At 39.2% G+C, this 23,225-nt stretch overlaps 2 protein-coding genes across 5 annotated transcripts in view; one reads left to right on the top strand and one right to left on the bottom strand.

The window, feature by feature from the left end:
- Positions 1-13,826, top strand: part of chd3 (chromodomain helicase DNA binding protein 3) — a 49,433-nt gene extending 35,607 nt beyond the window's left edge. For 3 of the 4 annotated variants that reach the window (XM_079370850.1, XM_079370851.1, XM_079370849.1), the window contains exons 37-40: positions 183-378; positions 945-1,108; positions 1,399-1,525; positions 4,779-5,574. In XM_079370850.1, the coding sequence (XP_079226976.1) occupies positions 183-378; positions 945-1,108; positions 1,399-1,525; positions 4,779-5,029 (738 nt within the window). In that variant the 3' untranslated portion in view covers positions 5,030-5,574. Of the gene's footprint in view, positions 1-182; positions 379-944; positions 1,109-1,398; positions 1,526-4,778; positions 5,575-11,960 lie in introns of those variants that run through there. The other variant, XM_079370852.1, reaches the window with a different exon arrangement.
- A 773-nt stretch (positions 13,827-14,599) lies between these two features.
- Positions 14,600-22,605, bottom strand: tnfsf12 (TNF superfamily member 12). The gene is made up of 6 exons (XM_079371221.1): positions 22,014-22,605; positions 20,538-20,619; positions 18,970-19,026; positions 18,796-18,819; positions 18,577-18,704; positions 14,600-17,381 (listed from the first exon to the last, which is right to left on the bottom strand). Exons 1-6 carry the CDS (start codon positions 22,185-22,187, stop codon positions 17,106-17,108), a joined length of 741 nt encoding a protein of 246 aa, XP_079227347.1. The 5' UTR covers positions 22,188-22,605; the 3' UTR covers positions 14,600-17,105.
- Positions 22,606-23,225: the final 620 nt, after the last annotated feature.

Below are 23,225 nucleotides of genomic sequence, written 5' to 3'. Positions count from 1 at the left end.
CGCTTTGATCACAGTAATATGGACAAATTAAAGTAGTAGTAATAGATCATTTAGTAAAACCATAGCATGCTATCATGTTTTTACATTCTAACTGAGTTATAAAGATTGCCGAACTGCTTCCATAAATCAAAACATGCAGACACATTTATTTTCAAACCCTGGATCCTTTTTGTCTCCTTCAGCTGTTGGAGCAGGCACTGGTGATAGAGGAGCAGCTACGACGGGCAGCCTACCTGAACATGACCCAGGACCCGAGCCACCCGGCCATGGCGCTAAATGCTCGCTTTGCTGAGGTTGAGTGTCTTGCAGAGTCACACCAGCACCTCAGCAAGGAGTCGCTAGCAGGAAATAAACCGGCCAACGCTGTCCTGCACAAAGGTGATTGGCTGATGGGCAATATTTCTGGTGAAAAATGTATTTACAGATTAATTTAAAAGACAAATCCACTGTGTGAGAAACAAGCAAACATCAACTCATAAAGATTGTCAGACAGATAATCATGGCAAACATGAAGAGGTAAAAAACAACATATTTCACAATGCTTCTTTCTATCATTCTCTCTGGAGCTGACTTTGGTAAATCAAACAGATGAGCTTGTTTCGTGACAGCTCCAAACAGTTCTTTACTTGCAGGCAAGTTTATGTTTGCATTCTTTCTCTTAAAAGGTTAACATACTGAGTACTATTACTGCACTACTGTTTTAGATTAAAAAATAAGACTTTTGAATTGAATTGAGTGAATTGAATTGAATTTTTTCTTTTTTTTTAACTTTTTAATCATTAGTCTCGTTACCGAATCAGGTCAAGCAGGGACAAAAGATATCTTTTTTTTTTTTTTTTAGGTTCTTGAAAAACATGTTTTTGTAGACATTCTGTATCCCAACTTTGTATCCAATTAAGTTCTTTCTCAACTGATGTGCTCTTTGTTTGTTGTTGTCATTGCAGTGTTGAACCAGCTGGAGGAGCTGCTGTGTGACATGAAGGCTGATGTGACAAGGCTACCGGCCACACTCTCCCGAGTCCCACCAATTGCTGCCCGCCTGCAAATGTCCGAGAGGAGCATCCTCAGTCGATTAGCCAGCAAGGGCACTGAGACGCACACCCCCCCGGTCAGCAGCCTTTCTTTACCTTTTCACTAAACAGAACACAAAAAACTGCCACATTCACGAGTTAAAACTTGCTCGTGTTGCCTGTGTTCAGTGGAAAACTAACTTTTGGAGGACAGCCAATGAAAATAAAGAGCCCATTATATTGTCACCCACCTGTGGTTTTTCTCTGGTTGAGGGTGGTTTACTCAGCAGATTATTTTCTTTTTCAGTTACGTAACCTTTAAGTGTCTTCATTGTTATATTTTCTGTCTCCATAATTCCTGAAAATCAACCTCTCTTCCTCTATGCAGCCCATTCCTCCAGGACCCTACGCAATCCCTCAGAACTACGGAGCCCCCTTCACCCCAGCACCCCCCAGTGCCCTAAATATGGGAGGGGCCAACTACACTCAGATGCCACCTGGATCCTTCATATCAGGTATTGTTGGGGACTCAAACTAATGGCGTACTCACACTAGGCCCAGTTGTTTGGTACCTTGCTCAAGCAAGATTGCCCCCCCCCCCCCCCCCCCCCATTACTCACTGGCCTACACTCACATTCTCCAAGTCTCACTGTGACCTGTTGTCCATTACGTCATAATACAACACATGAATGGCTTTATGTAATTATGGCGCTTGCCGAGTTGCCTAGCTTACAATTTAGGCAGACTCGAACATTTTGTATATGTTTTTTAAGAATCGATACAGAAAGTTGGCTTCACCTGTCGATGCAAGTGCTGTTCCTGTGAGAGTGACAGAAAGGTGAGTGTGTTGCAATCAGTGATGATGACAAACATCATGAGGTATTAAGGTGCCCATAATTATAGCGCAGAAGTTCATTTATACAACAATAAAAGTTTGTTTGATCTGTTTGGCACTTGGTGAGCTATACAATTTAGACCAGATTGATGCTGAGTTAGTGAAAGATTCCTATTTATAACTTTCATTTACATGGTCATAAAAGGTTTATAACTGTTGTATAATCTCTTCTGTGGCACTGGAGCAGAAAATAACCCAGATGATTTCAAAGTGATGTCATCAAAGTTGTTTCTTCTTTAGCTTTGAGGCTAATAATTAATAACAAAGAGACCTACTTTCAAACTCTTGGTATGAGTTTGAAAGATGCAGACATGCAACAGGTGCTGAGTGTCAAATGAATGACTGGGTTGCATTATAGGAAATGTGAGATTCTCCTTTTTGGAACTTGAACCACTGTTTGGCCCTAATAGCAGGGATATATTTGGCTTGTGCTGCTCTGATTCTGACTTTTCATCGTTAAGGCACCTCATGCAAGTCATGCAACTTTATGAGAGGGAAAAAAATAAAGTGCACCTTTATATTTCAAAGCATTTGACTGTACAAAAGTCACTATTTTTATAGATTTTTTCTTTTTTCTTATTTTAAAGGGATCACCAGGATAATGTTTGAAAAAAATCTAGGGCTGTCTACACAAGTAACTCTATGTTCATCCTCAACATTTAAAAAAAAGGATAATCTTTTCAAGTTACTTTTCATCCTATCTGTGAAACAGATGGCTTATAAAAGTTTTAGCAGTTAGGATTTTCTTTTTTTTTTAAATGGGATCGTCTTTCCAAATAAATATTTTTTTTTCACCTGGAAAAAGTTTTTTTTTGTCATGGACCGTGGAAATATTTTCCAAGCAAAAGATTTCACCTATGAAAAGAAGAATGTTGGTGGGTAAAGAGAAAGGCAGACCTTGATTATCTTTTTTTTTACCTCTAGGGATTACCATGAAATTTAATGAAGAAAACATATACAGATCAAGCTCGCTAATGACAGTTCTTTTTATCTCTGGAGCTAACAGAAAAGCACAAGTCCTACTTTTGAAGTCTGGATTTGATTATTTCTCAACTTTCACTGATGACAGGTTAAACCAGTCCAAACAGAGTCTTCTATTTTAAGACATTATCAGAAGAATTACAGCTTTATTTGGTTATGTTGTTGTGGAAAACGTTTGTTCAAGCTTCATAAAAATGACGCACTCTGGGAAAGTCTTTACACTAAGTTTTGTAATCTAGTCCAAGTTATTTAACTCTTTAATTTAAAAAGTATCCTTAGTGTTGTAAAGAACTACCAGATGACTTAGAAGCAGCACTCAATTAAATACTTCGAATGGACACTTTATCTCCTGAGCAGCTAAAGTTGTGAAACCTTAAAAACCCAGACAGGACTCCACATTGGAAAAAAACACATGTAGCACAGTTTCTGATGTGGCTGCCAGGCAGACACCTGAAATAGACATTACCCAAATCAAACACATAACGTGCTGTGCTACTATATTAAGGCATTTTCATCTCTTAACATGTCCAACCTTGAAACCTCAATGCTTGGCTCAGCAGTAATGAAATATTGTGCAACAATAAGATCACAGTCTGGAGTGCTATCAGACCTGTCTGAGGAGTGTTTTCTTTTCCAAGCATGTTTATTTTCTCTTTTGAAGTTTGATAGTGGCTCTCATTACTCTTGAATCGTTAAAAAAAGGAGGTTTTGGCCTCCCCTGGTCTGTAGTCTATCAGTGCATACAGGATGTTTTTGAATTTATTTTCTCACAATTAGTTTGTTAACAGCATATGCTCACCATGCACACTCTCTGCTTTGCTTGTGTATTCGTGTTTGGATATGTTTAGATTGCAGAGATAACTGGTAAAACCTGATATTTCCCAGTGGCTTTGCCCTTAAAAAAACCACAACACCTAGCTCTCTCTTTGCCTCTCACTCAGTGTATCTTGATTTATGTAATTGTAGACTGAGACATCTGTCAAAGGCATTGCATTTAAGGGAGCCAGGGCCTATCTCTGAAAATGTCATTATGCTCAGGCCCGTCTGAAACCAGCAGTGCCAAGAAAACATTCAGACTTTGTGCCGAGGTATTTTGAGAGGGACGCAAACCACAGAAGGAGTTTGGTTGTGTAAACGTCGTGTTGTGACTTGTGAACCAGCAGAGGGTTGGGCTGCGCCGAAATAGTCATGCCAGTTATGTTTCTTTGTTTTGTTTTTTTTGTTTCTTTTTGCATATAAGGGCCTCAATCTGAACATCCTGAACTCTGGCAGGGCTCAAGCATGCAGCAAATGAGGCCACATTTATGGTCCTGATTGGGGTCACGCTGGTTCCTGACCTTTTAATCTCAGTCAGGGAAGGAAAAAACAAAACTCAGATTCTGTGTCTTTTTAGGCATTAATAACCCTCCCATGAGAGTACAGAAAACATAGCCAGAAATATGCATGTCTGCTGTGGCACATTCACTACTTAAGCTACACTCTGTGAACTGAAGAAAAATGTAAAAGATGCAATAAATGCTCCAATAAAGGATTGTTTTATGCTGTTTTACACATGGCGAAATACGGCATTTGCACACTATCCTTAATTGCATTTTGGGGAAACCTGTTTCTGCAATCAGTACTGGAAAGAGGAAGCTACTCATCTGCACACAAAAGGAGTTCCACATTCTAGACAAAGTTCATCTGGTAGGGGCATAGAAATTAGGGACATTGACCTTCGATTGGAGAGAACCCTCATGACTGCAATCGCCTTCTCCACCGAAGATATTCCCCCCTGACGTTTGTCCTCCAAACTAAAAAAGAATTCCCTACGGGGACAAGTAAAGTGTCACAATTTCCTGCCTCCCCTCTCAGAGTCTCCACTACAGTCTGCCGCTTGTCTGCCCCCACAGAAGCCGCCGCTGCTGCCGGGGCCACCGGGGGAGCTGCTGGAGGGTCGGCCGCCGCTTGCCAGAAGACGAAGGAGCATGATGTGGGGCAGCGGCAGCGGGTAGTGGACCTTTGGAAAGATGGCAAGTCCGAGGGTGCCATTGGGCAGGAGCTGAGAATGCCGAAGTCGACGGTGCACAGCATCATTGTCAAATACCGCCTCAGTAATACTGTGGAAAACCTGCCGCGCAACGGGAGACCTAAAAAACCCTGAGCAGAAAAGAAGAGATAAAACATCCTGGCGTTGACAAAAAAGAGATATAAAAGGGAGAGAAAAATACCTGAACTCATGAGATGGAAGTCCAAAAAGGACCCAAGGACAGAGCACAGTGACTCTGCTGGAATGTAAGGAATAAAAAGGAAGACGCAAAAACTAACTTGATGGATCAATTAAGGAGGGCAGACCAAAAGGAGAGGGCATAAAAAGTGCCATCCATTAAAAGAAAACACTCAAAATGAGAATGGAAAGGTGCAAAGCTGGCCATGAGATCAAGTACTAATGATGCGTGGGGGAAAAAGGAGACGGAGAGAGAGAAAAGAGAAGACTTGTCTGGAACAAACAAATCCTTTTTAAGAGAGAGAGAAGATGCTGCTGAAAAACATCTGATGTTGATGTAAAAGATGCTAGACTTAGCAGGGTCGGAAAAAAGGTGGTATGTTAATGCAATCACAAGTTTGTCAAGAATTTTGATATGAAGGCTGAAATGCAGGAAAATTCAAAGAAATAAAGACTTGTTCTGCTTTTTTTTAATAATCTCAGACAGACTTCTTTCTTCTGTTTCTCCCTTTGCGCCTAAAAGATTTCCCCCCGGATCAATTCTTCATCTGCCGGCAGACTGAACAAGCCGGTCCCCTTGCTTTGACCCTGTACTCCCTCATTCCTCCCCACTCCTCCGTCTCCGTCTCATACACACATATACAGTATATATATACGCACACTTTGTACCTCACACACAACCTATAAACCTGCAAAGAACTTAATTTATCTGCAGAGTCGAGGCAAAACTTAAAATAGAATGGAACTTAGTGGACTTAGAATACCATGCAAAAAACAAAAGACTGCAAAAAAAGAAGTCTAAGTATAAAACACAGTTTCCCATGGACTCCTTTGCCCTTGAATTCCTGAGTCCAAACAAAAAAGTGAAGCAAGAACTCTAAATATAAAACAGAAAGATGTTGCCTTTAACATTTACAAGCAGCAATTCTGATGGACTGATAAAGGGATTTAAATGTATTACAAGGCATATTTACTAACACACCTTTATCACTTGGGTCACTTAAAGGGAAATATTGCTCCAATAATTTAACATTTCCTGTTTTTAAGACTGATCTGATAACATTTCATTATTTATGAGCAGCTCTTCCCCAAAGTCAAAGGCTATAATCTGTCATCAAAAGAAAAAGGGAGACTCACTTTGAAGCCTAAAGAGACTTTTTTGGTTCTTTAAGCTCCTTTTATTGTGACAGGGTGATGGATGCCACGCTGGAAAATGTCCCCCCGATCCCCGAGAAAATAAAACACTCTGGACTGTGTCATGAGTTTTCCAGCTCAATATGTGTGTGTGTGCACTCGAGCTGTACATTAGCGTGAAATCCCAGACAAAAGAGCTGGACAAACTCCTCTGCCTCGAGACGTGAAAAATTGGTTTCACAGTTCATTCTTTTCCAGGACACCAATATTTTTAAGCTGAATTGTAATATTTCCCCTCATGCTCTAAATACTAAAAGATAAGATCAGATACAAGATAGGCAGCCAGCAATGAGCAATGAATGAATTATACTTGTGGGTAAATTAATGAATGTTGTATGTGTGTGAATTTGATTGTGTGCAAGGAAGAGCTTTAAAACTTTAGGATGTTTGGGCCAAAACTACATGCCATTTTATTTCCCCAAGTATACATTTTGACACCTAACTTTGTGTTTTGAATTTCACAAAATGTCTTAACTTTAGAAATTGGTCATTTTTTCCTAAATTTCTGAATTTCTTTTTTTTTTTTTTAAGTTTGCAAAATTAAATTTGAAGTCGTACTTTTTTATAATAAATTGGTCAAACTGGTTTATGTAATTTAAAATGATCCCCAAACAGACACAGATACCTCTGTTGTAGAAAACCTTTTGTTTTTGAGAAGGCATGCTACTGATTTTGTTCAAACAGCTCTCATCAACATTGTTACTGTACCTGCTGCAGGCAGCTGTTGAGAAATAAAACTCTGTTAAATCATTTGTACACCACATCTCAAACCGCATACAATGCAAGAAACCAAACGGTGATCAAGTTAGCTTTTATTAGCTACATAAGATATTTTCTGTGGGAGGTGATGGAGACCAAAACTGAGATCAAAGGACAGATTATTGCAAAAACAGGCATTCGGAAGTTCACCTGCAAGGAGGACTGAGGCCTAGGGTTGTTAGAAATTCATACTGAGCACATTTTTATCTAAAATTGTCTGCAGAATAACATTGTAATTTGGTGTGAAACGTTTGGCCAACGTTAGCAGTGCTAGCACCACTTGCCTTCAGTCCTCGCTCCAAGTTAACATCTATATGCTCATGCTAAATGAGGATATGCATTGTAAAATTAGGATTTTAAGGTGACAACCTACAAACATTTTATCTTGATTTCTTTAGCAAAATGTGCTGAAACATATGAGTTGTTTTCTATTCAGTGTACTTGTTTACATCTGGGTATAAAGTTGAAAGTAGGCCTTTTAACTGGCGCTACAGCCAATCTATGGCTGCAGCCCTGGATAGTTTAAATGGCATCGAGGGGCCAACACTGTATTTTTTTTTTCTTATTGATGTAGCCCAAAAGAGTAAAAAAGGGAACAATGAAGGTTTAATGTGGGAATTTTCTGATCTATTTGAGAATGTTCTGCCAAATTTAAATTGTTTTTTGTTTTTTATGAAATGAAGTGTATACTTGTCCTTCAGAGTAAATACAAAGAGAAACATAGACAGACATTTAAAATAACCTTCCTTAAGTCAATTTTACTAATTTTACTTTACTTACTACTTACCAAACCCCTTAAGCATAGTTCTGAAAGTCTTTCTGTCTCATTCTAGACAAACTATTCTAAAATCAAGCCGGAGCTTTTCAAGTTACTGAACATTGGACCGTTCTGACCCAGAAAGTTGTTCCTGATGAAAGGTTTTGGCATAGAAACACTTCTGCAAAGCTTTGCAGCATGCAAATATGTGGCATTTCCTGCCAAGATGGCAGTGCTCACTTCTATTTGATTGTAGGCAGGACCTACAGGGGAGGGACACAGGCTGTCATGTTGGCCAGGAATGATATTTAATAACTTTCTGGTCTTAAGATCATCCATGCAGTACGCCAAGTGTGAGGCTTAAAAGATAATTGAAATGAGTTAAGTTAAGAACCTTTCCATCTCTCTAACAATATGTGTCTATAATGAAGCTGCAGAGTGACTGGAGGAAGCTGTATAAATAAAGACCAAAGAGGAGTATTGAAGACTGAATTTGGCGTCAAAATGAAATGTAGAAGTTAAACATGCCAAGGGGGATCTCTTATCTCTTATTATTCAAGTGCCTTACTGAATTCCTCCTCCTGTTTTATCTTAACAGCTTCTTTACCTTATTTGCCCTACTTATTGTTACATGCAAGACATGTATTAAACATGTAGTAAAAGTAAGAATTTAAGGGAGGTAGTAATTTAGTCAGAAATAGTACTTGTATGTTTATTCAAATAAAGTGCTGCTGGACTGTAATGATACTTACTGATAAGTTCTCAGAAAACAATAAACACTGCCCTGTTAAATTTGTGGACAAAATTTTGGTGAACAGTTACATTCTAGCCTTATTGACAAATAAATCCTATTACACATAACTTTATCACGATTAGAGCCACAACACAACTGCAACATGTTAGATAAAAGTAAAAGTCTACAAGGACAATATCCATTTAGATATCAGTTTAGGCGGTTGCTCTGCACTTCATACTACATTATTTCTTTTAAATTCCTTATTTGTAAGTATATCATTTGAACCATAGCTAACACTGGGACCTTTGCCACAAATGAAATGAAATAATAGTGACATTATTACTGTACGTAGGATGCAAAGTTTGGGTTTATGAAAATCTGAAACAAAAACGTTTTCAAACTTTATAAGCATAAATGACAAGTTTAATCAAAATATACTGGCGAATTTCGTTGTTATTTTTTCGAAACAATAGGGTGACTGCAATTTTCAGATAAGGAGGCTTTATTTTTAAACAACTTGAACTCTTATTGAGATATTTTACAGTTGTAAAAATGTACTTGTGAGCGCTCTCTGATGGACAAAGTGTTTATTGTGGCAATGTTTGTTTTGACAAAAACTCCTGCACATTTTTACAGACGTTTCAGTTTTATCAGTTGTTGCAAATTGTCATGCAGACGTTTTGCTAACAAAAAACGTTTGTTTTTTAAATCTGGCTTTTATACCGTTCCTTTGTTCCTCATCTCTATCTCTTGCTTCTGCATTTTTTTTTTACACTTTGCACCCATAATTCCTCTTGCTCTTTCACCCAGTCTTTACCTCGATTTGTTTTGCATCTTATCTGATTTTGTCTGGCCCCCAACACACTCAAACACACACACTCACTCACTTAATAACTCTGTCTCTCTTCTGTCTCTACATTCCCCTCTGTTGGCCTCCACTGGCCAAATGCCATACGTTTTCCCAAAAGTGGTCCCCCTCTGGTTCTGGACACGCATGCAGTTACAGCCCCCCCAACATCTTCAGCTCAATACACTCTTTATCGTATCTTTGATCTGCACAGGGGTGTTATGACAGTTTATCTTTCCATGTGGTGAGAGTGAGAGAAGTACGCTGTTGGTCTATTCCTGGCTTTGTTTTGAAAGGAGCGCTAAACTCGCTGTTCCACTCCCTGAGCAGTTCTATGATAGTGCACAAATGTGGAAAGCACAGATTCTTTGGCTGGCCAGCTGTGCAGTTTTGTAGAAAAAAAGTCAATTTTCATTTATGTGCGTTTGTGACCTTATTTGCTTATTTGAGTATGAGAGTAAATGTGGGTTTACTCACGCTCTGTTTTTTTTTCTTATTGAGGATTCTGTACATGACATTTGAAATATAAATGTACATAGTTTTCTCATTAATATACATGAATGTATCAAGAAAGCCTGGATGGGGTTTGTTTGCTTATCAAATGAAAGTTTAATTTTAAAAGTGGCACAATATCCATAATTAATTATTGTTCTTTGGTTGTAATATTTATCCAAAGAAAGTATGTTTCATTTAAATAATACTCAGCTTTGTTTCCCCAAAACTTTGCATAATGAGGATGTAACCTCTCCTTTTCATCCTTCTCACTCCTGCCAAGATTTCAGTTGATTTCAAGAGAAGAGTATTAATATATATGCATGGTTCCACCGACAAAATGTAAAGCACATGGTTTTCCATTTGTAACAAATCACTCAGATTTGTGAAATAAGTTATATAACTTTGACATATTTCGTCCCATTCTTTCTAAAAAGGATTATCCTAAAAGGATGGTTCATTAGAAATGGGGTCTGACAGCCTTAGTCAAACAATATAATGGACCACTTAAGCCCCATTTCCACCAAGCGGTCTGGTATGGATCAGTATAGTTAGGTAAAGCCATATCCTGTTTGCATTTCCACAGTCACCGTGCCATATTTGGTAGGCGGTGTCTAAGTCAGATGCTATTAGGAGCGTCAGCTATGTAATAGCGTCACTTCTGTTAGCTAATAGCTAACAGTTACCCACTAATAAATTCAACAACAGAGAAAAACTTTAGACAATAAACAAAACCAACGATGGAAGACCTTGAGCAGTTTGTTACTTTGTTACTGGCATGTGGCTCGTTATTACAGAACGCTATCAAGCTTTGTTTCAGATAAGGCTGTGTGCCTTGAGGAGAAATACAGACGAATAAACAATCGACTGTGTATTTAATCATGACAGGGTTGTGTTTGCCACTGTCACATGGAAAGTGACATTCTTTCAACCAATCAACACACTGCAGTGTTTAGCTCCACCTTTTAGGGTTGGACCGTGTTGGAAACACTTAAGAGACTGGGGACCCCCAGTTTCCTGGTGGTGCTTGAAACATTTGACATTTCACACAACCATGCACACTATTAGGCCTCTTCAAACACAAATTAATGGGTGATATACAACATTTCAAACCATTTTCTGTTTGTAAATGTTTTTGGAAGGACTCTCACGATCCCCCTAACAGTGTCTTGTCGGGAGGTTGAGGACCCCAGGGGGTCCCAACCTACACTTTGGAAACTACTGGCCAAAGTGATACATCAGACGGCGTATGACTGAAGGCTAATTGGGAGGCTTTCTTAACCAGAAAGTTTGGGGTTCGATCCCCAGCTCCCGCAGCAACATGTCCGGTGTATAATTGCTCCTGTTGCAGCATATGAGTGAGTGTGAATGAGGATGGTTACTTCTGATGGTCACTTTATAAAGCAGCCTCTGCCATCAGTGTGTGAATGTGACATGCGATTTAAAAGTGATTCGAGTAGTCAGAAAAATGCTTTACAAGCTCAATTACATTTACCATTTATAGTTGCTGTGGGTTCAAACCTGACCTTGATCCTTTTCTCATCTTGTCCGATACAATCAAACTTATTTTCATAACCACTGAAGTAGTCTAAGTTTCCTTAGTTTCATAAGCAAGAATGCAATTTTCAGGTACTTTTGTATTGGCTTCATTTTTGGAACCAAGACGTTATGTCCATTTGAATGTTTTATCCATCTGCAACTGTTTTGGAATTGGGGGCCTTTTGTTTGTACTGCATAGGCAGTGAAATGTTCGTTGCACTAGAGTCCAAGACCAATTTTTCATACCACAACAAAAGAGTTTCATATCATTGATCTTCTTAAATCGTATTATACTGTTAAATACAAAATGTTTAATCATATGTTACTGTTATCACATTACTTCACATTTGATAGTATCATATTGTATCCTATCTTCAAGGGATGGTTTGGTATTTTTAACCCCTTGACGCCTGAATTTGTTTTCGAGTATGAAAACATTTTTTTTTACGTGTTTCTGCTTTCAAGTAGGTGCTAAATTAACTTGAGAATGTTTTTTTTAAAGATAGCACATAAAATAGCTCTCTTTCTGTTTCCACCCTTGCAGTGTTAAACGGACCTCCCATGTCTGTAAAGAAGGAGCGGGAAGCAGAGCTGCTGATCAACCGGCGGGAGCAGCGCAGCGGAGAGGTCATCTGCATCGACGACTAGACTACACACACAAACTGAAACCCATCTGCTGCAAACATATCTTCAGTTACTCTGGAGCTGAGTCTTCTCAAACTTTACTGTCTCTGCTGGTACTCCATGAAAACTACAATCTCACACATACACACATGCGTACCCCTGCCGTACATAGTCTCATAACTTCTTGTGACCTTTTCTCGTCTGCCTCAAACCATTATACTCCTCATGTGCGGCCTCCTAACACAGGCCTCCTTCTCCTCCTCCTCCTCTTCCTCTTGGGATGTTTCTAACCTCGTCTACACACTTTACACACAAACACGCACCACCTCAGTCCTAAAAAACCTTTAGATCTCTCAATAGACCATGTAACCCCCCTCCTCCTCCAATCTTGACAGGAAACTGCATGTGAATATCATTTCTCCCACTGCACTCCATCCCCTGAAGCATGCTCTAATCACAATAACGCTGTCTCGTGGAAAGAAAGAAAAAAAAAAGAAGCTGTGCCTTCTTTTGACTATTTCGAATTCTCAAACAAATACTGGACCTGTCCTCTTTCAGGCTTAGCAACTGCAGCTCCAGCGTTTCTTTTTATTAAAATTAAAACATGCAGCAAGTTGTGATAATAATATTCAGGAATTGTTCAACCACTTCTAAGTATTTCCCACCATCCCTTCCCATTTCTGCGTTCGAATATGTACAGAGCTTTGAGGTATTTTGGGGGGTTAGTTCCAAGAAACAGCTTTGCGCTATTTTTGAGAAACCTCCTTTGAATGTTTATAACCTTTCATAAGCAAGTCAGTGTTATTATAACGAATCGATCAACCTGAACACTCCTCCTCTCTTTATCAATCTTTTTCCTTTTTTTGTTTCCAAGTTTTTTTTTTTCTTTCAACAAAAACCCTGTGATATACTTTGCATATTTAAACCGCTCATTCGTGTTCTCTTTGTTTCTACTTTGGCAGTTATGAGTATTGTTGTCGTTGATGTTGCTGTTGTTCTCGCTATTGCTATTTGAGGAAGAGCTTCTACCAAAAGAGATTTTTTTTTGTAAAACGATAAAGTACATATGACACACAATGCACCTGTTTGGTCTTTAACTGCAAAAGAAACAAACAAAGAAATTGAGCTAACTCCAGAGGTAGATATATTAAAAGGAAGCTACTTCTCTTTGCTTATGTTTTAGATTTGGGGCTTGCAAATGACATATTCGCATATAGAAAATAGGCCACATGTAACCCTAGATGCTTCCCTAAGCAAAAAATATGTATTCTACCGAAATTAAGTGAAAATCCATGGTTATTAAATCCATTTTATAAACCGCATCATTAAAAACGCCTTAATAAACATTGCTGAGGAAAGGGAGAAGAAATGTAAAATCACAAAACTGATTGAAGACCCTGATGTCAACTGTTCATTGTAGCTTTAAGTTCAAGGTAAAAACACATAGATACTCTAGGAGTTAATTTATTCCCAGATCCCAGGCATTTAATGCTAATCTTTCCTGGAATAAATCAGTCCATTTTCTAAATTAAGTTTCATACACACGTTTTGCAACCCCTGAACTAAAACATTGTGTAAAAAAAAAAGGAAAAAAAAGCACTTAGGTCATTTTTTTCACTTTTTCTTTGTCCTCTCTTCAGATTTTAATGTCTGGGTATCTTGTGTCACTGTGTATGTAGTGGTGCCTATCAAATGAGTGGCAGTTAAAACATGTCAATGATGACACAACTCCTTTATTTCTTTCTCTTTTTTTTTGTTTGTAATAAAAAGGATTGAAACCATAAAATGTAGCTTGGACTTTTTGTTCAGATATTCTCAATTACGTACTGGCTTTGATGATCCACTTTTTTGCATGGCCACCTTTGCATTTCACACTAGGCAATGCTATGCTAAGCATCAGAACGCTAGCTTAAGCCGTATTGACTGTAAACTTAAGATAGTTTTCTGATAAGGTTTTAATTAAAATATCAAAAAATGTAAATCCTGAGGAATAAAAACAAGAAATTCAATTGATTCATTTGCAAGGCTTAAAGCTGAGTTTGAAGCTATGCTTTTGTAAAGGTCTGATGGCTTTCGATGATGTTGAAGAGGAAAGCTGTAGATGTGGGTGAATGTGAAGATGATGGTGTATAAATTGTCTCCTCCTCCTTGTATTAATCTTATTCTTATTTCTCAATCACACACATACAATGACCTTGAGTAGATAGTGATTCATTCACCTAATGAGGAATTATAATGTTCCGTTTTATATTTTGATGCAACACAGTTCACTTTTTATCTCTGCTTTATGAGTCCTACCCTGTAATGTGAGTAACATTTTAGACATTAAGTTAATATTTGTATGAGAAGAAACCAACCGGCCTTGTAGGATATTAAAACAAATTAAAATGTAAACAAACCAGTTCATAAGGGCCTCACCAATTCACACAAAGTATACTATTTTTTTTGTAGCTTGGTTTTGGGCTTCACCAACTTTTAACAGCTTAATACATGTCATACTCACCTTCACGCACAGGCTGTTTATTTAGACTTTTTCATATTAGTCAGAACCAATTTTCAAAAACCAGCCACTAACTTTTATTTAACATTACGAGAAGCAGGATGAGAGGAAATGAATATAAGAAATGTCCACCCATTGCATAAATCATCATTTTAAGAGAAAGTACTGCACAATGCTTCACACACATTTCCAAAGTGTTAATAAACTTTGACATTTACAAAAATAGGAATCAGGGCGGAGAAGTGTGCAAGACTATGTGTATTTGTGTGTATATGTAAAGAGAAAAGGCATGTTTTTCCTCAAAGGACTTCAGATGTGAGGTTAGCTTCAGATTCAGGAAGTTAACATTTAGATGGCTGCTGGTGTGAGCCTAAGCATGCAGAGGACACTCAGAAGAGTCAGTGTGTATGTGGGTGTGCGGTCTGACAGGTGCTGACTCTGATATTTGAGGTACATTGGGGGTGTGGGGTTGGTGTGTGAGCAAGAAGAGCACTAAATGGGAAGAGGAAAATGATGAGGAAATCAAAGAGGTTATAACGTCTAAACTTCAAAATCATACTTTTTTGCATCTGAAAACATGAAGGTTTGGCTCCAATTAAAAACACAACGTTCACTTCAGTAAAGTGCTGAGCTGAAAACCAATGTGGTCCGTCCACAAAAACTACTTATAAACAAGAGTGGGCGTGCATAACCCACTGCTAGAAATATACGCGTTTGCATTGTAGCAGAGAATATCACAGAAAGCAATAGCAGCAAAATACAAGAGAATGAAAGGAGTTTCCAAAATATACAAAATAGAGATGCAATTATCTTCTATTCAAAATGTAACCATTACATAGTAGAGCAATTGGGTGTTTTATTCTTTCAATAGTAGCCTACTATTTCAGACAAGTTGTGGGTTTGGTCAAATTAATCACATTAGATCTACTAAACTATTTGATAAAAAAAAAAAAGTAAACATTAGTATTCCTTAGTTATTTTTAAACTCAGTAAACAACGCCCACTGGCACATTATTAATCAGTTTAGCACTAAAATATTTGATTGTTTGACCAAAAAATGTCAGACATGCATGTCACTGAAGCAATCCTACATTGCCTTTTACTTAACAATCATTTGAAAGGATTATTTGTTTGTTTTTTTCATTTCAAACTTGTAATGTAATTTTCTAATTACTTTTCACCAATTTCACCACCCTAGGTATAGGTGTTTCTGGTTGATTGGCTAAAAAGCCAATCAAGCCTTGTGGTCACGCGAGCTTGCTGACATTAGCATAAAACTCAAGGTAGTCCTTGGCTTGATTGCAACCTTAGAGAGGGAGTATACAGTAGTTGTAAACTGTTAACCTGGGGAACAAACATTATAATAAATCAACCATACTAGCTTTGTGATCATGCTAGGTTGTTGACATTTACTGTTAAGCGGTAATGGGTACCAGTCAGCCTTAGATAGCTGTCCTGAGTAAAATATGTTTAATTCTTTAATTAATATTTTAGTCTTTAGCTATTTTAACAACATGTTGGCTTTTGTTTTTCTATGGGCTTTTATAAAATTTGCTCTAACTTGGTTTAGTTCTTTGGTCTAGAACTGTGACTATTCATTTGGATCAGTTAGTGACAACTTTTTCTAAATTTAAGTTTGCACTTGAGCTTATGAGAGCCTTTGTAGGGCATCAGAACAATGTTTTGATTATTTACAACACAATTTGCTGATTGTGATTATTGGCCATAAAAAAATTATATCGAAAGCCAAAAAAGGTGACAAAGCTATATTCTGAGATGTGTGCTTTGATGACTATAACAAATGCCCATCATTAAAGCACACAATATACAATACCTTACAATCAAATTTGACCTTGGTAAAGAGCACAAATTCACATCCATGTTTTGAAAATATCCCCATTCTTTACTCCTCACACATACAGAGTATCTAAAGAAAAAGGCTGAGAGTAATTTCACACTTCCTTGACACACACAGACCACACACACTACTTGTAATGTGAAGTTCATAAAATCAGTATAGAAAAAATGCTTGACTCAAGAGAAACAAACACACACACATACTGTATAAAATATCATTGACAACTCATGTAGGCTGTTTATAGTGTCTGGATCTGACGCTTGCAGAAGCTTTGAGCTTCTTCAGGCTGTGGTGATATAAAAAAGTGGAAAGTGCAACTTTACTGTCAGTCTTATAGAGAGAGTGTAAGCACATTTTATGACTTGATAAGAAGGCTATTTTCTTTTTACAAGAGTGTCTTTATCTATAGAACAGCTTCCATCCATCATCTGTTTTCTGCAGACATTCATAAAGGCATTTTTTCCACTTTGAAACTTGGTTTTAATCCAAAAGTCTGTTTTTCTCCGCTCCAAAACAGCACAGCTGTCCGAAGAAAAATTCCACAACAACTTCCACAAATGTTGGGTCTGTCTTTCAAATTAACGTCTTTGGGAAGCGGCTGTGGCACGATTTTATGTCCCCATTGCTTATGACTGTTTTACCACATAGAAAAGAATGTCATCTGTGTAAAAAGTTAGTTTTTTTCTTCCCGGAGGAGACTAAAAGCTTCAGTTAACTTTAAAGATGCTAAAGATGTGAGGGGAAGCGGAAGGATTTCCCACAGTATGGAGTCTGAAGGACGAGCCTGTAATGGCCTGTAGCTCTGTGCCTCTATCCAGTCGCAGCAAGCCTGACACCTGGCACGGCTTCAGGAAGTGGAAAGGGTGCGGTCCAGCGGAGGGGGTCGTCCCGTATCCCTCCATGCACTGCAGCTTCTGAGGCCTCTGTCCACTGGTCACCACGTCCAGCTTCACATACTGAGACTGCTGCTCATTGAACAACACCTAAAAAGACAGAGAACAGATTCCTTATCTGACTAAGCTTGTTTAGTAGAGTAAGGCTTGTTTCTTCCGAGCCTCTGAAAACGAAAACTAACCAGACTTGGTTGAAATAAAAAACATGGTATCCCCATTCCAGAAAATAGACGCATACCAGTGCAGATTGACTAATGTGAGGATGGACCAAAATAAAGGCAGTTTATTATATAGTTACTTTAGCTTTGTTTGTACAACTAAAAACTGGCGCTGTGTCCCAAGAATTTCTGCGTCGCAAACATTTTCTCTCTTTTTTTATTATTCTAATCAGAATTGAAAAGTAAAGCTTTATCTAAAGGCATCATAAAGGATGCTTGCTTAAATTGTTTATCTTTTTGGGCGTTTTTGTTAAAGTATAACTTATTCAGGATTAATTTAACAGTGCACATTCATTTTGGTCCATTTTTAATTAAGTGTGTTTATTTATCTTATCTTAAATGGAAAAGTCACGAGAAGGGATAAGGAAAAAATGAGAACCCATTCATGCATTCATTACAGAAACTGGGTACCTGAAAATGTGATACTTTATGCAAACACAAGGGCCTACTGAAACCTGAATGGTCGATTCAGATCTGGCTATATACTACAAATGGAAACCAGAACAATATACATTCTGAAAACCCAGACCCTTGTTTACAGGTTCCTACATTTCTATGACAAATACATAAATAAATATTAGCTGTGCCTGGTAAGTCTGTGTAAAATATTCAGAAAAGGTCTCACTCTACTTTAGATTCCACCAGCTTAAAATAGTATACCTTTGCTTCATCATGTTTACAAGCTCACTTTGTCTGTTAACTACTGATGGTTCACAGCTTGAGCAAATAGCTTTTTTAATATTGACCATCTACATCTCAAAATGATGGGAGCAGTGAGACTGAATTAAACCAATAAAGGTACAGGTACATGTGCAGCTCTTAAAATTATGAGCTAACAGATGCTAAGATTCTCTCAAGAACTTGGAGGAACTACACATTTAAGGAATAATTCTCGATGGGTTTGTCACTAATTCATAGAGAATGCAGAAGCTAAGGAACCTTTGTGGTAAGTACAAACATTTCAACCTTTGTCAATATAAAAATATCAACAAACGTGCCTGTAAAGTATAGATTCAAACACAAGATACAAGAATGATGATAAGCTGCAATTCTCAGCCCAATCTCACCTGGCAAAACAGGAAGTAGACCCCCGCTTTCTCCACTGTGAAGGTGCCTTGTTCCTTGTTGTACCTCACTGCTTTACTCATATTCAACATCCTCTCCTCCCAACCTTTTATCACACCCCCCTCTCCAACTAAGACATGAACAAAGACAAATATCCAAGGTTAAATCTCTCAAAGTTTCACAGATGATTCTCTGTCCTTTATTCAATTTACAAATCCTACCTTGTTGAGAGGAGACTTTGGTGACTGGTGAAGAGAATAAGAGACATTGAAAGAGAAAGAAAAGGGTTGGTCAATTAAGATTCTATGACTGCAATTGTATAGGGGTCTATGATTGAAAACCACTTCAGCAGATGCTACACAAGACGACCATAAGTGATCTGCCAAGCTACTTACTCTCAAAATGAGACGCTGCTTTCTTTCCGTTTCCATTCCTCCCTCGTACTGTCCCCCCTTCAGCAGCAAAGAAAGACACAATATTAGTTTGACTGGCACATCAAAATACTTGTGGCTTTTTGATAAAACAATCATCCCTGTCTGTGTGTGTCTAATAACACTCTGTTAATTAGCTGGTATTTCGATTTAACCTGGCTCATTTTAATGCGACTAGCAGATGGATATAGGATTTCCTTTCACGTGCCTCAATATATTTCCTCAAACTGTTATTTTCAGACAGAAGCGTGTGCCTCTTGTACTTTTTTCTTTCCTGTGAGGGATAATCTTAGTGCCAGCTGGTCCCAGTCATGTAGAAAATACAGGGGATGGAGAAGGAAGAGGAGAGAGATGGAGTGAAGGAAGATGGAAAGCAAAGGGGGAAAGTAAAAGCATTAAATGTAGCCTGAGAGGCAAAGCTAGAAACGCTAAATAAGATAAATGAAGTGCCGGAAAGAGAGTCAAAAAGGTCTTTGGCTCAAGAACAGAGTGAAGCAATATCTTTGGATAAATACAATAAATAAAACACAACACTAAAAGGCTAAAGCTGCAGAAAGGCTGCTCTTGTTTCTCTCTAAAGAGCTGTTTTAGCTTCAGACTATGGGGAGTCTTTAAACACAGATACACCTCGTATACTGTGCGAGTAAACTGTGAAATAAAAGCTTTATATTTTGAGTAGGCCAAACATTGGGCCCCTGCCGTCAAACTGGAATATTGAGCCCCTGCTAAAATAACTCACAGGTGGGTGACCCTGTAGTTGCAGAATTCGCTATGGGTGAGAGTTAAGCCCTCGGGCTAGCCAGAGTTTCCTGACTGGAGCTGTCAGTCATCCAGAGAGAACATAACAGCAGTGTACTGGTGGTAAACTTTGCACAAACTGAAAAAAGCTGTTTGGATTTTTTTTCTCTCTGACAGCAATGAATTTCTGAACTTTTCTTTAATGCAGTTTGGAAGAAAAAAAAATCACACTCATATCTGCAGGATTTGTGTTTTGGCTGGGCTTGCAGATCTTAAAATGTATCGTTTGTCAAATTTGTTTTTTCTTCCTCCTACTGCAGAAAAGCGCATCAGAGTTCACCCTCGGCCAAATGCAAACAATCAAGTCATCCCGTGATGGTGACGCAAACAGGGGCTATAAATACAGCAATGATAGGTCATCAAATATCACCGCTTTCACAACAAATCATAGCTGTGTCAGTCGTGTGCTCAGGGGGGGTGAAAAAGAAAATCAGTTTCACTGTCCAGAAGCGTGCAACAAGGCCTCGCTCCCTCGCCAGCTGGTTTTGTGGGCTCCGAGGGCCGCTTTGGTCAGACCTGTAATTTCTGAAAATCCAGCTGCCTACTTTTTCCTGTGTCAACTTTTAGCAGTGGGTAGTGCCTGCTGTGGCCCCGCTAGACCTGACCAAAGTTGCATCTGGGCCAAGAGTGGCCAGCATTTGTGTTAAATGTTCTTCCCAAAAAAAACAACACAGTGCACTTGGTAAGTATTGTGTCTTTTCAAAGCTCTGGGGAGGACTTTTAATTTGAAATACCGTCTCTTTTCACTCTTTGGCCTACAAGCAGCTCTCGCTTCTCCAGAATGAGCTGCACAATGGCTTTCCTCTGTGTGTTGACCTGTTGAAAGAGAAAAGCAACATTAACACATTTCCAATACATATATTATGACTTTTTATCTGGCTCAGATCCCACAATCTCACAGACAAAAACATAAACAGGCCTGTCTTTTCCTATTGTCCTGCCTCTGCTGCAGTGCTAGCTTTAGCATCAACCCACCACTTCCTCAGAGGCTGCAGTTGCGACACTTAATGCATGTTTTTAGTGCTTTGCATTCCTCACATGTCTTTACTCCCTTTCTGATTTTTTTTATTTTTTGTCAAGGCAGCAAAGTTTTAAATCCTCTGGCTGGGGGCCCACTGAGTGACCGAAGGAGGCCTTTAAGAAGTAGGAAAAGGAGAAGCAGCTCAGGAGGGGGAAAAAAAGTGTGTTTAAATTTACTGCTACTGTGGAAATAAAGGCAGCGAGTTGCTCTCCAGACGTTCGCTTGCTGGCTCTCATCAGGAGTTGGCTAATGGTCAAATGGACAGAACGGGGCCCTTGGGAGAGCTCCAGCATCAACACTCCACGTGGCCAATTTTGGGGTGTTTGTGTGTGAATGTGAGGTAAAGGATAGTGTTGTGTGTGTGTGTGTGTGTGTGTGTGTGTGTGTGTGTGTGTGTGTGTGTGTGTGTGTGTGTGTGTGTGTGTGCGCAACCTGTCCCCCTCATCTCAAATCCAGCACAACCTGGTTTTTGGAAATATCTTGAGACAAGAAGAATTTCCATCAGCTATTTTGGCTGCTTCAGGAGAAATAATTTGCCTCGTGATGCAACTCATGCAGGAAGCTAACATTTGCTGCAAGTGCAAGCAGTTTAAAAGCTGCACTTTGAATCACTTTGCAATGAATTTAAGACAGACACACATTTAAACTCCTTAGAAATGATAATATCCTGCATGTTGCACATGATTTACAATTGCTACACTTCATTTTGCAGCCTCTGCGCACTCAGTTGAATATAACATACTCACGTGCCAAATAGTTGAGGCTTTCCAGTAAATTGAGATAAAACTGGAGCACAACTGGCACCAGACTAATTAAACATGGCGGAAGGGGGGAAGGAGAGGGGGTCAAAAATAAGCAGTAACTCCACCACAACTTGACTGCACTTATTGGTAAGCAATAAAAGTGCCAAGCAGAGAAATGGTGCAATAAGAATGGAGTACGTGCGAAGTGTGTGCGTGTGTGTGTGTGTGTGTGTGTGTGTGGGGGGGGGGGGGGGGGGGGGGTCATTTTTCCATACACCCCCTAAGAAGATTCCAGATGAGCGCAGTTAATAGAGTTACGTAAAGACACTTAGGAAACTTTAAGGTTTGCAAAAGTTAAGGCGCGTAAAAAATATTTTCGACCCACATATGCATGCTATTTTTAGTTTTGTTTGTTTGTTTGTATATAAAAAAAAAAGATTACGAACCTGCTCCAGTCGGTCTTGCAGGACTTTAAAGGACTGCGACAGGTCCCGCGTCTGCCGCCAAGTCCATGCCGTAAACAGCGCGCTGCACGCGGCCAGAGACAGCGCCACCAGGGCTAGAGACGCCCAGACGACCCGCAGTTTGCGCACTCGTCTCCTCTGCAGAATCCGATGCATGTTGCTGCAGACTGCACTGCTGCTGCTACTCCTCGCCTCCGCCGCAGACCATCCGAAACCCCCGCTTCAACTCCATTCCAGCAGCGCGTGAAGTCCCTCCAAATGCACCTCTGTCCAACTGTCCATTTTGGCGAGAAAGTGGACACGCTACAGCTGCTTTTTAAGGACGCGCCGATCTTTGTGATTGATTTGATCTGACAGATGATGGTTATAAAGCAGCAAAACATCCGCTCCTTCCTCCATACACATCAAAGCCACCGTCCTTCGTGTGCGCGCGCCTTCTCCAAACACCAGAAAACTGTGCAACTCGCGCACTTCAACTGTTGCATCCTTCTTCTTGCGATTCGTTGACTCAGCTCTCCTGTCTTCCCTTTAAACAGCGTGCTGGGGGGTCACTCTATTAGGCAGGCTGAGCACACACACACACACACACACACACACACACACACACACACACACACAAGGACTCGGAGGGGCACTTTACGCGTTCCAGCTTTGATGTTGTGATAAGAATGTGCATTTGCCGTTGAACCGAAGGTTAAACAGTCGAGGTTTACCGGACCTTCCACAACTGCTCAAATCACTTTCATCAACTTGCATGCCGTGAAAATATGTGCCATTCACGCCAGTGACAGTTTAGTTTGTGACCACAAGGTGGCAGTATAGTATAGGTAGACCAAAGTTTTACAACTGGCTGTTCTGCGGATAACGTGTAATCCAGGGTGATTAACAGGTGAGCCAAAAATATTAATACCACTGACCAAAGTAAATCTCCCAAACAAACTGAAGTTATTTAAAAAAAATGTACCATACGTTTTTTGTTATGGATAAATGTGATCATTTACACTACAAAAATGATGTTCATCCGAAATATTTGTTGTTGCTTTTGTAGCCATATTCAATTAAAAGTAATTCTACAACCATAAAATGGAGAATTTTTTACTTTGATGCAGGAAATGTGAATTATCTCAATCAGTAGTTTCCCCATCATCTGTGCTTCTGATCTTGTCGCACACTATTCACAAGTTCCTCATGACC

This window comes from Symphodus melops (genome assembly GCF_947650265.1).
Source record: "Symphodus melops genome assembly, chromosome: 20".
Classification (NCBI taxonomy): Eukaryota; Metazoa; Chordata; class Actinopteri; order Labriformes; family Labridae; genus Symphodus; species Symphodus melops.
This window is presented reverse-complemented; position numbering and strand designations above follow the sequence as displayed.